The 13,680-nt window shown below is 37.7% G+C and overlaps 1 gene segment (V, D, J or C); it reads left to right on the plus strand.

The window, feature by feature from the left end:
- Positions 1–13,680, plus strand: part of LOC123394826 — a 111,613-nt gene that overhangs the window by 46,744 nt on the left and 51,189 nt on the right. Inside the window, 1 exon segment of the C gene segment in view lies at positions 4,176–4,245. Coding sequence covers positions 4,176–4,245 — 70 coding nt within the window.

The following is a 13,680-nucleotide window of genomic DNA, read 5'->3' on the forward strand; positions in this document are numbered from 1 at the left end:
CAGTATGGAGAGTGGTTTGTAGGGAATCATACTGACAGAGCAGAAATTCTTCTGAAGATTTGGCTCTACTTCTAACCACTCTAGTGGAAAGTTACCTTACTGTAAAATGATACACAAAACCCCTGAATTTAGAGGTATTTGTTTAATGGACTTCTCCCTAATTTGACACAAAAATGAAATTAAAATTAAAAATTATTTTTTTTAATTTTTAAGTTGTTATACATACTTCAATCTTAGTCCCTTAATTTATGATACCATGTCTAACACAAAAAAGTTTGGGCTTCATACTGGTATTTAGTAGAAAAAAAATTAAAATTTTGAATTTTATGTAGAAAATACTTAGGGATACATTTAGAAATACAGTTACTACTTTTAAATATAGTTTAAAATGTCATAACTTTGAAATTTGTATTTATATAAGAAATAGCTTTAAGCATTTTTTAAATTTAATTTTATTTTTTCAGTGTTCCAAGATTCATTGTTTATGCACCACACCAGCGCTCCATACAATACATGCCCAAATTAATACCCATCACCAGTTCACCTAACTCCCTGCCCCTTCCCCTCCAAAGCCCTCAGTTTTTTTTTTTTAACAAAAATGAGGAGAATAAAAATAGAGGAATTTTGAATCAATATTAATATGCAGATACAAAATACCATACTTAATTGAAAATGTCATTGTACTTGGTTAATTTATATAGAATTCATACTGCTTTGTATCCATCAAATATAGACAACTAAGGCAACTTACCTAAAAATTTTTCTGATTATGAATATTAAAATATAAATATATTATATTTCATATATTTATAAATATTATATTTTTATATTTATGTTATATTAATAATATAAATATATTGTAAAAATATTTATTTTATAAACCGGTTTCTCATCTTACACTGTTGGTGGGAATGCAAGTTGGTGCAACCACTTTGGAAAACAGTGTGGAGATTCCTTAAGAAATTAAATATAGAGCTACTCTGTGACCCTGAAATTGCACTATTGGGTATTTACCCCAAAGATACAGATGTAGTGAAAAGAAGAGCCATCTGTACCCCAATGTTCATAGCAGCAGCAATGACTACAGTCACCAGACTCTGAAAAGAACCAAGATGCCCTTCAGCGGATGAATGGATAAAGAAGATATGGTTTCTGTATACTATGGAATATTGTGCCTCCATCAGAAAGGATGAATACCTACTTTTCTATCAACATGGACGGGACTGGAAGAGATTATGTTAGTGAAATAAGTCAAGCAGAATGAATCAGTTATCATATGGTTTCACTTATTTGTGAAGGAATAATACAGAGGACATGGGGAGATGGAGAGGAGAAGTGAGTTGGGGGAAACTGGAGGGGGAGACGAACCACAAGAGACTGTGGATTCTGAGAAACAAACTGAGGGTTTGGGAGGGGGAGGGGTGGAAGGTTGGGTGAGCCTGGTGGTAGGTATTATGGAGGGCACATATTGCATGGAGCACTGGGTGTGGTCTATAAACAATGAATTCCAGAACACTGAAAAGAAATTTAAAAAATAAAATTTTAAAAAAATAGACCAGTTTCTATTTTATAAATGAATGAAAATGATTATGGCCATTAAAAAAACACTCTTAATAAGTTTAGTTAAGAATGTTGAGGGACACCTGGGTGGCTCTTCAATTAAGCATCTGCTCATGAACTCAGGGTAGTGGGACTGAGCCCTGAGCTTAATGTTGGGCTCCAGGCTGAGCATAGAGTCGGCTCTGGATTCTTACTCTGTCGCTCTCCCCCTACTCTCTCTCTAAAATAAATAAATAAGGTATTTTTAGAAAAAGGAATACTGAATGAAAAAACATGTAACATAATTCCATAAAATATAAGCACAAACCATATATAATCAAGAATACTGTTTAATGCTCAGTTAGCTATCACATTGAAAAAATTATGGAAGTTCAAGATTCCTTCTTATCCTGACAAGAATGAAACTTCAGGAATCTAACTAAGGCAAAGTGACAGGAGGTAAATTTAGTGTCTTATCATCCAGATTATTCCAAGTTCATTATTTGATTTTCAAGTGATTTATTATAGTGAATCAGAAGTATTCCTATGAAAACCAAACTTTTTAAGGTGAAAACTACATTCTTTACTATATTCACTTGAGGCAAAAATGATGTAAATACTGTGTACTTTGAAAAATAAATTTTGCTTTATAAAATGAGCTTTTAAAATTAAAAGCAAAGTATATGATTGATGAAATATACAGTGTCTTACTATTATAATCAATTAAATACTATTTGTACTATAAAGAAGATGTACAAAATTAAAACAAGTACATTATGACCTAATTTCTACTTATGGTATGAATAAAAAGCCTCATTGTTTGCTTGCTCATTTAGTATAAAAATAAGGAGCTTTTATGCACAGGCAAAAATTCTGAAGAATTCTTTTTCCTTTCCTCTCAAAGGAGAAATCCAACTCTTCTTTTCTTAGGAAATGGTCCATGAAATTATTATTCTAATTCCAAACTAGTGGAAAGAGAAAATTACTAAAGTATTTGAGTTCCAGTTGGAATCAAATTGGAAAGGGTTCTACTGTTTGTAACTTAAATCATTAATTAATAATACATGTGTAACAAAGAAATAATCCAAGCTTCAAAGGACATGCCCTTGAGAACCATGATGTTTCATTATAATTTGGCATTATATCTGCAAGAAATTCTGATCATGACTGTTAACATGACACCATTAGATAGAACTTTATTCAGCAGTCAAAATGAAATAAAACTGAGGGGTACTACAACAGGTTCAGCAGTCTTGTAGGACAGATTCATATTTGGAGAGACATGCTAAAAGTCAAAATATGGTGTCTTCCTAGCCAAGATGACTTCAAATGAAATTCCAATATAGATTGTACTTTTAGTGAATATTTCCTAAGGCAGAACAAAATTCCTGCATTACTTGATTAGGTTACTCTAAGAACATTTCTGAAAATAATCAATATTTTTTTTTTAAAATACAAGTTTTGGAAATATAGTCATTTTGTTTCTAAATTTCAGGCATTGTAAATAATTTGGAGGTGCAGCATTAAACATTGCCCTACTCAAAATCCTGAAGTGGTTCAGATGTGAGGAGTTGTTCTATAAAATCAAAAACCAAGGAGAAGAATTACAGTATTAGAAATGAGCATGGTGGGGGGGTACCTGGGTGGCTCAGTGGGTTAAAGCCTCTGCCTTTGGCTCAGGTCATGATCCTGGGGTCCTGGGATTGATCCTCGCATCGGGCTCTCTGCTTGGCAGGGAGCCTGCTTCCTCCTCTCTCTCTGCCTACCTCTCTGCCTACTTGTGATCTCTCTTTCTGTCAAATAAATAAATAAATAATCTTTTTTTGACAAGGTGGATACACTTCACTAATTTAAAATTAAATACACTACCAAATAAAAGACTTGTCTTTAAAAAAAAAAAAGGAAAAGAAAGAAATGGGCATGGGATCCATATTTATAACTAAAATATCAACTTGATGGATTCCCATTCGAAGAAGTGACTATGTTTTATTTTTAAATATTCCATATTTTGATCTAGTCTCTTTACAACTGTAACTTTGGGCAAGATACACACCTCTAGAATCTCTTTTTCCATGGAAACTAAGAAAATAAGCATGTCATAACCCTCTGTGGATGAAAAGCCACAGTAAGCACTAATCCTATAGCAACTTTTCTTCCTTTAATTATTTCTGGGTGTAACCACACCATGTTTGTGTTTCTCTAATTATTTCTTTAATGTTTTATTTATTTATTTGACAAATAGAGAGGAAGCACCAGTAGCCAAAGCAGTGGACAGAGAGATAGGGGGAGGCAGCCTCCCCCTTAAGCAGAAAGCCTGTTGTGAAGCTCCATCCCAAGACCCTGGATCCAAAGACGCTTAACTGACTGAGCCACTCAGATGCCCTCTAATTATGTTTTAATTGTTATTCCACTTTCTTCAACATATAAAAGTCCTGATGAGGGGCACCTGGGTGGCTCAGTGGGTTAAGCCGCTGCCTTCGGCTTGGGTCATGATCGCAGGGTCCTTTGATCGAGCCCCGCATCAGGCTCTCTGCTCAGCCGGGAGCCTGCTTCCTTCTCTCTCTCTGCCTGCCTCTTTGCCTGCTTCTGATCTCTCTCTGTCAAATAAATAAATAAAATCTTAAAAAAAAAAAAAGTCCTGATGAAAATATTTCTCCCAAGCCCACAATTTGTCTTCCTTCAATTACTGAAATAAAAGTCCATAGGGCTGGAACATATCTTTGTTTTCTTGAGGATTTTCCCCCTAATGTTATCAAGATAGATTGGGGAGAAAAGGATGACAAAACAAATCTGAAATCCCAGCAGGGAGACACCGTGAAGACTAATGACACACACATGAAATTCAGCTGGCTGACCGTGACTGGAGCATCAATGGATGAAAAACACAAATGTATCGTCAACCATGAGAGTGATAGAAGAAAAATTGATCAAGGGATTCCTTTTCCTTCTATATACAAAGGTATGTGCATATAAACATGAATATAACCTCCCAGAACTCTTTGTTTCAAAGGGATGACCCTCCATTTTCTGTCAAGTATTAATGAAAACAAGCAAATAGAAATTTTTCTCTAATGTTGTTCCATTTATGTTAATAAATGTCATGCTATTTCTCAATAGAATTCAAATAGTATGGGCTTTGGGGGCACCTGGGTGGCTCCTTATTCAGCTTAGGTCATGATATCAGGCTCTTGAGATCAAGGTGTGGCATTGGGCTCGATGCTCAGCATGGAGTCTGCTTGAGTCTTCTTCCATCTGCCTCTTTCCCCTGTGCTCATTCTCTCTCTTTCTCTCTCTCTCTCAAAATAAATAATAAATCTTAAAAATAAATAGCATGGCCTATGGAACATACAGAGAAAAAATGAAAGGCAAATTCACTTAGCTTTTCTCATGTCAGTTTGATCATCATAAATATTAATGTCATGGTGATATTTTTTATAGTCATTTTATGGATTAAATGAAACAATACACATGAGAGCACCTAGAAACTTCACACAAAAGAAATGTTCAGTGTCCACTTTTGATGATTTTACTTGATCAAGAAATAAGAGCATAACAACAATCTTTCAAGAATGTACTTCTCAGCATCACAGTCCTTCTCACTCCAATCTTGCTCTACTCAAAGTGTAACCCATAAACAATGAGTTATAGGAGACAAAATGTTCATTTGATGGAGCCAAATCACAGATCAACCAGAGATAGTAATTTGGCTACTGAGGTTTTAGTATTGATGAGAGAACAGAAGGCAAGCTGACATAGCAGAAGCTGACACCCTGCAATAAAGATTTGATGAGGCTTACGTGTTTAAAAGTTCTTACATTCTACACAATGAATATATTTCTTACCATTGGTAAACCTGCTCAGCAAACATTATTGCAGTCCTAGTGAATGCCAGACCTGCAGGATGAACTACTCTCCCAAAAAGGATCACTATAGTAATGCAAATTTATTTTTCGTAATCACTCAGGGTACCTATGATTTAGGCATGATTCGAGCATGGTGTCCCAAAAGAGCTCCAGTGTAGACACTGGTCATATTCATACAGTGTCAGCAGACAGAAGAATGTGCTCTGGCCCCACTGAGACCCAGTAATTCATTAGACTCAGTCAAGTCCTGGCATTAACAGTACAGAACAAGGCCACAGAGGGCACATAAAGAAGGAATCAGTTTGTGCTTTTCCCTGTGATTCACAAGCACCTTTTTTAAAAATTTTTTTTTATTTTTTATAAACATATATTTTTATCCCCAGGGGTACAGGTCTGTGAATCACCAGGTTTAACACTTCACAGCACTCACCAAAGCACATACCCTCCCCAATGACCATAACCCCACCCCCCTTCTCCCAACCCCCCTCCCCCCAGCAACCTTCAATTTGTTTTGTGAGATTAAGAGTCACTTATGGTTTGTCTCCCTCCCAATCCCATCTTGTTTCATTGATTCTTCTCCTACCCACTTAAGCCCCCATGTTGCATCACCACTTCCTCATATCAGGGAGATCATATGATAGTTGTCTTTCTCTGCTTGACTTATTTCGCTAAGCATGATACACTCTAGTTCCATCCATGTTGTCGCAAATGGCAAGATTTCATTTCTTTTGATGGCTGCATAGTATTCCATTGTGTATATATACCTCATCTTCTTTATCCATTCATCTGTTGATGGACATCTAGGTTCTTTCCATAGTTTGGCTATTGTGGACATTGCTGCTATAAACATTCGGGTGCACGTGCCCCTTTGGATCACTATGTTTGTATCTTTAGGGTAAATACCCAGTAGTGCAATTGCTGGGTCATAGGGCAGTTCTATTTTCAACATTTTGAGGAACCTCCATGCTGTTTTCCAGAGTGGTTGCACCAGCTTGCATTTCCACCAACAGTGTAGGAGGGTTCCCCTTTCTCCGCATCCTCGCCAGCATCTGTCATTTCCTGACTTGTTGATTTTAGCCATTCTGACTGGTGTGAGGTGATATCTCATTGTGGTTTTGATTTGTATTTCCCTGAGGCCGAGTGATATGGAGCACTTTTTCATGTGTCTGTTGGCCATCTGGATGTCTTCTTTGCAGAAATGTCTGTTCATGTCCTCTGCCCATTTCTTGATTGGATTATTTGTTCTTTGGGTGTTGAGTTTGCTAAGTTCTTTATAGATTCTGGACACTAGTCCTTTATCTGATATGTCGTTTGCAAATATCTTCTCCCATTCTGTCAGTTGTCGTTTGATTTTGTTAACTGTTTCCTTCGCTGTGCAAAAGCTTTTGATATTGATGAAATCCCAATAGTTCATTTTTGCCCTTGCTTCCCTTGCCTTTGGCGATGTTCCTAGGAAGATGTTGCTGCAGCTGAGGTCGAAGAGGTTGCTGCCTGTGTTCTCCTCAAGGATTTTGATGGATTCCTTTCGCACATTGAGGTCCTTCATCCATTTTGAGTCTATTTTTGTGTGTGGTGTAAGGAAATGGTCCAATTTCATTTTTCTGCATGTGGCTGTCCAATTTTCCCAACACCATTTATTGAAGAGGCTGTCTTTTTTCCATTGGACATTCTTTCCTGTTTGTCGAAGATTAGTTGACCATAGAGTTGAGGGTCTATTTCTGGGCTCTCTATTCTGTTCCATTGATATATGTGTCTGTTTTTGTGCCAGTACCATGCTGTCTTGATGATGACAGCTTTGTAATAGAGCTTGAAGTCCGGAATTGTGATGCCACCAACATTGGCTTTCTTTTTCAATATCCCTTTGGCTATTCGAGGTCTTTTCTGGTTCCATATAAATTTTAGAATTATTTGTTCCATTTCTTTGAAAAATATGGATGGTACTTTGATAGGAATTGCATTAAATGTGTAGATTGCTTTAGGTAGCATAGACATTTTCACAATATTTATTCTTCCAATCCAGGAGCATGGAACATTTTTCCATTTCTTTGTGTCTTCCTCAATTTCTTGTACTCTTTCATGAGTACTTTATAGTTTTCTGAGTATAGATTCTGTGCCTCTTTGGTTAGGTTTATTCCTAGGTATCTTATGGCTTGGGGTGCAATTGTAAATGGTATTGACTCCTTAATTTCTCTTTCTTCTGTCCTCACAAGCACCTTTTAAGCAGTGGTGAACAAGCACATAACAACAACTGTGAAGAGTTTTCTATATGCAAGTTGAAATTTCTGAAGTAAAACTTTGTCTTCTTGGAGCATTGAAAAAACAAAAATAAAAATAAAAACAAAAAAACTCACATACCCAAAATGACAACATTTAGTTTAAGGTTGCAAGTCACTAAACCATGACTTAACACCTAACCCCAGTGCAATTTCAACCCCCCAGAATAGTAACATTTACCCAGTCAACATGGGAATTTCCTGGTCAGTACCAAGAGTTTTCCTGAGGACCCCTTCCATTCCTCTCAGGAGGCTGACCTTACCTAAAGCAATGAATTCTTTGTTAAGAATTTTCTTTTTTCTTCTCGCTCTCTGAGTTCTCATCTCCTTCCTAGATGGGATGCTGTGTGATTCATTGACTGATTGAATAATAGTACCATTAGATCTTTAACATTTATGTAGTTGAATTTTTGTTCTTTTTTTAAAAAAAAGATATTTATTTATTTGACAGAGAGAGAGATCACAAGTAGACAGAGAGGCACAGAGTCTTAGCTAATGGGTTCCATAAATTCTACAGAGAGTAGCTCACCATTTTCTGATATATCTGTTTATTTTTCTTTTTTAAATTTTCATTTATTATTTTTCATGACACATCTGTTTATTTCCACCTAGATTACAGATATAAAGCAAAATTACAAAATCTTTATTTTTAAAAGTTTTATTTAATTGACAGAGAGAGATAAAATAAGTGGGAGAGACGAAGAGAGAAAAGCAGACTTCCTGCTGAGCAGAGAGCCTGATGCAGGGCTCCATCCCAGCACCTTGGGATCAGGACCTTAGCTGAATGCAGTTGTTTAACTGACAGAGCCATGGAGGTGGGTCCAAAATTGCAAAATCTTAAAAGCTTCTTTTTGAATCTTGGGGAAATGGCATGGTAACCACCAATTGGAGACCTCCAAAGTATGAAATAGTTTACCATCAATGTCTAATTTATCAGGTCTATAATCCCCAGAACAACTGTTTACTCTTGGGAGGCTTCATGCCTCCTCCCTCTGGACTCTCTGAACACCTGCAGTTGGACTTCATTCCACTGGCAGTATGTGTTGTTAATATGCCATTGTCATTGTTTGTGTATTTTCTGGATGGGTTTAAGCCTTTCCTTGCCAAGGGGCTAATGCTCTCATTGTGGAAAAGACATGGTTAAAAATGGGTTTCCCGGGACGCCTGGGTGGCTCAGTTGGTTAAGCAGCTGCCTTCAGCTCAGGTCATGATCCCAGCGTCCTGGGATCGAGTCCCACATCGGGCTCCTTGCTCCGCGGGGAGCCTGCTTCTCCCCCTGACTCTGCCTTCCACTCTGTCTGCCTGCGCTCGCTCTCGCTCGCTCTCTCTCTGACAAATAAATAAATAAAATCTTTAAAAAAAAAAAAAAGCATTATTAAAAAAAAAAATGGGTTTCCCCTTAGGGCACACCTTCTGTGATCTCCAGTGATCAAGGCCCCTATTTCACAGGGAAAATCTTAGGAATCTTTAGGAAAACCTTGCAAACTTTCTGGAATTGTCTCTATACAACCTTCGGCTGATCCTTTGTGTCACCTGCTAGTCTGACCAGCTAATATAAGTCTCTAACATTTGATGTTCAAGCCTGTCATCACCAGGTTACAGAAACCTTCTTAGAAAACAATTAAAATTGTCCTCTCAGTCACAGGTTGGAGCCTGGTGATTAGGTATTTTACACACATTGTCAGAGGAAGACACCCCTCGAATCCCAGTAGAAGAGGGATCATACCTAGTGCTCTTCCTGTCAAACAAAAGGTATTAAGCCTCAGGTGCACATCACACAGCTACAGAAGTCTCCATCTGATATCTGGTTCTGCCTAGACTGTGGAGTTTCTGAATCAAATTGAGAGAAAGAAAAGTAGTTGATATCCAAGTAGATTGCTTTCACCTAAACAAGGGTTCAAGATTTCATACTTTAACTGAATACGAAATCCTTTCTCCCTCTTTTCTTTTACTCTGGCAATAGCCTATATCTCCCAGGTGATTGTTAAAGGGGTTAAACTCTGAACTTTAGAGCAAATTTTTATTTTGGGATAGCAGAAAACCTAACCTTGGTTCTAATTTTTCTCAAGGTAAATAAGACATCTCAATGGTTGACTCCGTTAAAGATATAGCCTGAATTAGTATGACTACCAAGAAGCCATCAGGATTCATTCCTTTGGCTGGTACCTACTTCCATGGTTAGGGATAATTGGAAGTGAGGAATGATCAAGATCTTCTCCTCCATTTTAAAAATTGTTGCAGAATCCCTCCTGAAGCAATGGGTACCCAGAAGAAGTCCATAGGCTCTGGACAAAGCAATTCTTAAAAGCAAGATAGCCCTTGATTATGACTTAGCTGAGCAAGACTAGATCTGTGCTATAGGCAACGATACATGCTATACTCAGGTGAACATTATTGGGGAAGTTAAAGACCAATAACATCAGTTCATGTTGTGAGCCAAGCCATTTGGCTTAACAGAGTGATTCCTTCAGCAGGGGCTTTCTCACTTATTTGATTTTAATTGCTTTGAGCCTTGGGGCCAATGACATCAAATAGCTCTTCAAACATGGGGAATTATCCTGTTTACAGACATCAAAATAATCTGCCTAGTGCTTTATGTTCTCTCAGAAGCTTGACACGCAAATTCAAAGCCAGTAATCTCCAAGCAAATGATCTTTCTAAGACTGGAACATCACAAAGAATGAAGAGAATGACTAACTTAAAAATGGTAAAGCTGAAGTGGTAACCTGTGACTATCACAAGGGTTAAGCAAAAATGTCAAGACATGTGAATATCACCCAGGAGAACATCAACTACTGTGAAAACTTCAGAGAAGTTGCTGAGAGTGGTGTTAATACATTCAGCCTAGTATCCAGCTCTCAGTTAAGCTGAGAGATGATCAAAAGGCAGTGTTGGTAAAAAGGAAGACCACTCAAAATGCACTCACTTAGCTTAAGGCCACAAGTCATTAAAGTCTTCATACCTACCCAGCTGCAGTTTCAACACCTAGAATTGCAGCCTTTAACCAGTTGACATGGGAATTTCTTGGTCAGCACTAGGATGTTTACTCATTGGCCCCATCTATTCCCCTGAGGAGAATGGCCTTGCCTAAAGAAACGGATTCCTTGCTGATAATTTCTTTTTCACTACTATTTTGAAAAACCTCTCTTGTAGGTTTATGGAGTTTCCCTCTACTTGCTGATAGGATGATGCTCAATTCATGAATAGTTTGATAAATACAGACAATTAGATTTTTAAAATTTACTCAGTTGAATTTTTGTTATTTCACATATTCTTAGTTAGTCCAATGATCAAAGTAGAGTTAAACATTTACCTTTGCTTTCATCTTAACTGTGATGAAGAGGAGATGAAATTATTTTAGTGAAAATGTTTGCTGTTGAAGACATAACATGGATGGACTTATTCCTATATTTATTGTATTTATTTATATCCTTTCCTAAAACTAACCAGAGTAAGATTATACAGACAGTCGTAATTTTTTTGTGTGCGGGGGTTCATTTTTTAATTTAAATTCAATTAATCATCATATAGTATATTATTCATTTTATGAGGTAGAGTTCAGTGATTCATTAGTTGTATATAACACCCAATGCTCATTCCATCCAGTGCTCTCCTTAATGCCCATCACTCAGCTACCTGATCCTCTCACTCCCTTCCTCTCCAGCAACCTTCAGTTTGTTTCCTATGATTAAGAGTCTCTTATGGTTTGTCTCCCTCTCTGATTTCATCTTGTTTTATTTTTCTAGTCTTATTTTATTTTTCCCAGTTTCATTTCTTTTACTAACCAGAATCATGCTGTATGTATTATTCTTTGATATGCTTGTTGGAGATATTTTCAGCCTAGCAATCTCTTTTTATCTGCTATGTATTGCACAGAATTGTCATTATTTGGGTTTCTTCATTCTGCTGTTATAATTATGCACACTCTTGTGCACAAACTTGAGCACAGGGCTGGAATTTAGGTGGAAGTGTGTCACTTTGGGCCCTTGTCAATCTGAGGTGAAGGTATGTTCACTTGGCATTGAGCAGGTGGCAGGCCATGCCTACTGACTCAGGCAGGAGGGTGGCTGGATTGTGGGACTCATAGGCTGATGGCATTATGTGTGATGGGGATGTGGCTGGTTTTGCATTTAACTTATGTTTTCTGGGAAACTCTATCTCTCCTTCTATTCTGAATGAAAGTCTTGCTGGATAGTGTATTCTTGGCTATAGGTAGTTTCCTTTTAGCATTTTCAATATATCTTGCCACCTTCTTCTGGCCTGTAAAGTTTCTGCTGAAAAACCCACAACAGCCTAAGAGGGTTCCCTTATATGTAACTGCTTTCATCTCTCTTGCTTCTTTTAAAATTCTCTCTTTATCACTACTTTTGGCCATCTTATTTACTTTGTGTCTTGGTACAGACCTCTTTGGGTTGGTTTTGTTGGGGGCTCTTTGTACCTCCTGGATCTGGATTTCTCTTTCCCTCTCCAGATTCAGGAAATTCTCAGCTATTATTTATTCAAATAAATCTTTCATCCCCTTTTCTCACTCTTCTCCTTCTGGGATCTGTATCATACAACTGTTATGCCTGACAGTGTCACTGAGTTCCTTGGATCTATTCTCATTTATATACTTTTCTTCCCTCATCTGCTCAGCTGGATTACTTCCCTTTACTCTGTCCTCCAGGTTGCTGATCTCTTCTACTTCCACTTATTTGCTATGTATTTCAGTGGACTTTTATTTTCATTTAATGAAAATCCATGATCTCTAACTGGTTCTTTTTTAGGTCTCCTATCTCTTTGTGGAGGGTCTCATGGCAAGTATCTTCATAAGAATTACTTTAGCTCACTATCAGACATGTTAACTTATTTCTGTTTTTGGTGTTTTTTTTAGGTCTATTGTTATGATTTTGCTCTACTCTTTCATTTGGGACATATTCCTCTGTCTCCCCACTTTTCCTAGTGCTGTGTATGTTTCTATGTATTAGGAAAGTCAGCTATGTCTCCCACACTGAAGTAATGACTTTATGAAGAAGAGGTCCTGGAGTGCCTGGCAATGCAATGTCTCCTTTTCACCAGAAAATGGTGCTTCTGGGGTGTCTCTTCTGTGTGTTGTGTGCACCCTCCTGTTGTGGCTGAGAAGTGTTTGCCTTCAGAACAGCTTGCAATGACTCTTCGCCTGTTGTAGGCAGAGTCCAGTGCCTATAGTGTTAGTGAGTTGGTCTGGGGCTGCCTTGGGCTTGAATTGGTTGAGGTGTTTGCCAGAAATGAAGTAGCACCAAACTGCAGGGCACTTTCTTATGTTGTCCTCTGAGAAGCTTTTGTTGGTATGTGGGGCCAGCAGTTAGACCAGCTGCCTATCTCCAGCCCACTGCTGGGGCCACAGAGTGGTGTGTCGTTGTCTTCCCCTCTCTCTGGAGCAGGACTCACTGTGGAGTGCTGTTGGCCCTTGTCTGTACAGCTTGTGTGTTGCCAGGCTTGTGGTACTGCTTTAATGGGATCTTGCCAAGAATGATCAGAGGAGGTGGATCTGCTTCACTGGCCTCTTATCTATGTTGGGCTGCAGAGGATCCCAGCAACCCTAATTTATTATTTCTACAACTATCTATCTATCTATCTATCTATCTATCATCATCATGTATCTATCTATCATCTACCATCCATCTACCCATATAGCCACAACAGAGACAATGTCAAAGAAAGATATAAACAATGGAATACTTGTTCTCATTTCTTTTAGAGCTTGCTGCTATTAACTCCAAAAATGATGAAAATGGTTTGTTTTTAATCTATGTTTGCCTTTATGTTATGCTATAACATTTTCCCATCTGATCAGCATAACTGTTGAACTTCCCTGGTCAGGGAGAAAACTCAGAATGGCAGGATCTTGCAAAATACACTGAGTGATATTTAAAGTCAAACCATCATTTTTCAGGAGTGTCCTTTACAAATGTTGGTTTAAATGTGTTCTGAATTCCTTCAGCAATGAACTTCATTCATTTTTGTAGCTTTTGTTTCTACTGACT

The sequence above is a fragment of the Mustela putorius genome, unplaced genomic scaffold (assembly GCF_011764305.1).
Source record: "Mustela putorius furo isolate JIRA1106 unplaced genomic scaffold, ASM1176430v1.1 tig00003845_pilon_pilon_pilon, whole genome shotgun sequence".
Classification (NCBI taxonomy): Eukaryota; Metazoa; Chordata; class Mammalia; order Carnivora; family Mustelidae; genus Mustela; species Mustela putorius.